Source organism: Clupea harengus, unplaced genomic scaffold (assembly GCF_900700415.2).
Source record: "Clupea harengus unplaced genomic scaffold, Ch_v2.0.2, whole genome shotgun sequence".
Lineage (NCBI taxonomy): Eukaryota > Metazoa > Chordata > Actinopteri > Clupeiformes > Clupeidae > Clupea > Clupea harengus.
The window spans coordinates 1,969-2,860 of NW_024881041.1; the positions used below are offsets into that span (position 1 = coordinate 1,969).

General features: G+C 44.8%; 1 protein-coding gene across 1 annotated transcript; it reads left to right on the forward strand.

The window, feature by feature from the left end:
• Window positions 1-256: 256 nt before the first annotated feature.
• Window positions 257-840, forward strand: LOC122132769 (GTPase IMAP family member 9-like; the record flags this gene model as incomplete). The annotated part of the gene is made up of 1 exon (XM_042707345.1): window positions 257-840. A coding segment is annotated over one exon (584 nt), but the record flags the coding sequence as incomplete, so codon positions are not given.
• Between the last annotated feature and the right edge of the window lie 52 nt (window positions 841-892).

An 892-nucleotide genomic window follows, 5' to 3' on the forward strand; every position in this document is an offset into this window, starting at 1 on the left:
CGGTAAACGTTGGGGTGGCCCATCAATGGAACTTTTTTTTTTTTTTTTTAAATCAATGGAACTTTGCGGGCTGGATAAAATTGCTTGCAGGGCCGGAATTGGCCCGCGGGCCTGAGTTTGAGACTCCTGCTGTAACCCAATACCCTCTTGTGTTGATTACTTATGTGGAGGAGGTCATGTAGATATAGATCCTGTCTTTTTCTACAATTACTGCTCATTTCACACCATTCAAGAGTTTTTATTATTTCCTCCACAGTGTCTCCTCTAAGGGTCGTGCTGCTGGGTAAAACTGGTTCTGGAAAGAGTGCCTCAGGAAACACCATCCTGGGGAGGGAAGCTTTTAAAGAGGACTTCTCATCTGAATCTGTGACTGAAACCTGCATTAATCAACAAACTTTAGTGGCTGGTAGACAAATTACAGTGATTGATACACCAGGATTTCATTTTGGTACAGAAGAGCTGAATGATGAGATGGAGAAGTGTGTTGGGATGTCTCTCCCTGGGCCTCATGCCTTCCTGCTGGTGATCAGATTAGATGTGAGGTTCACAGAGGAGGAGAAGAATGCTGTGAAGTGGATCCAGGATAACTTTGGTGAGGGGGCGCTGAAGTACACTATAGTGCTCCTCACTCATGGGGATGTGCTGGAGGGGAAACCAGTGGAGGATTTTCTGTGCAAAAGTCCTGAACTCTCATCTGTTATTGAAGATTGTGGGGGTAGATATCAAGTCTTCAACAATAAGAGTGAAGACAGCACTCAGGTCAGAGAGCTAAAGGAGACAATTGAGGCCATGGTGAAGGAGAATGGGGGAGCAAACTACACCAATGAGATGTACAAGAAGGTGCAGAGAAAAATAAGAGAAAAGGAGGAGAGGGAAAGAGAAGAGGAAAGAA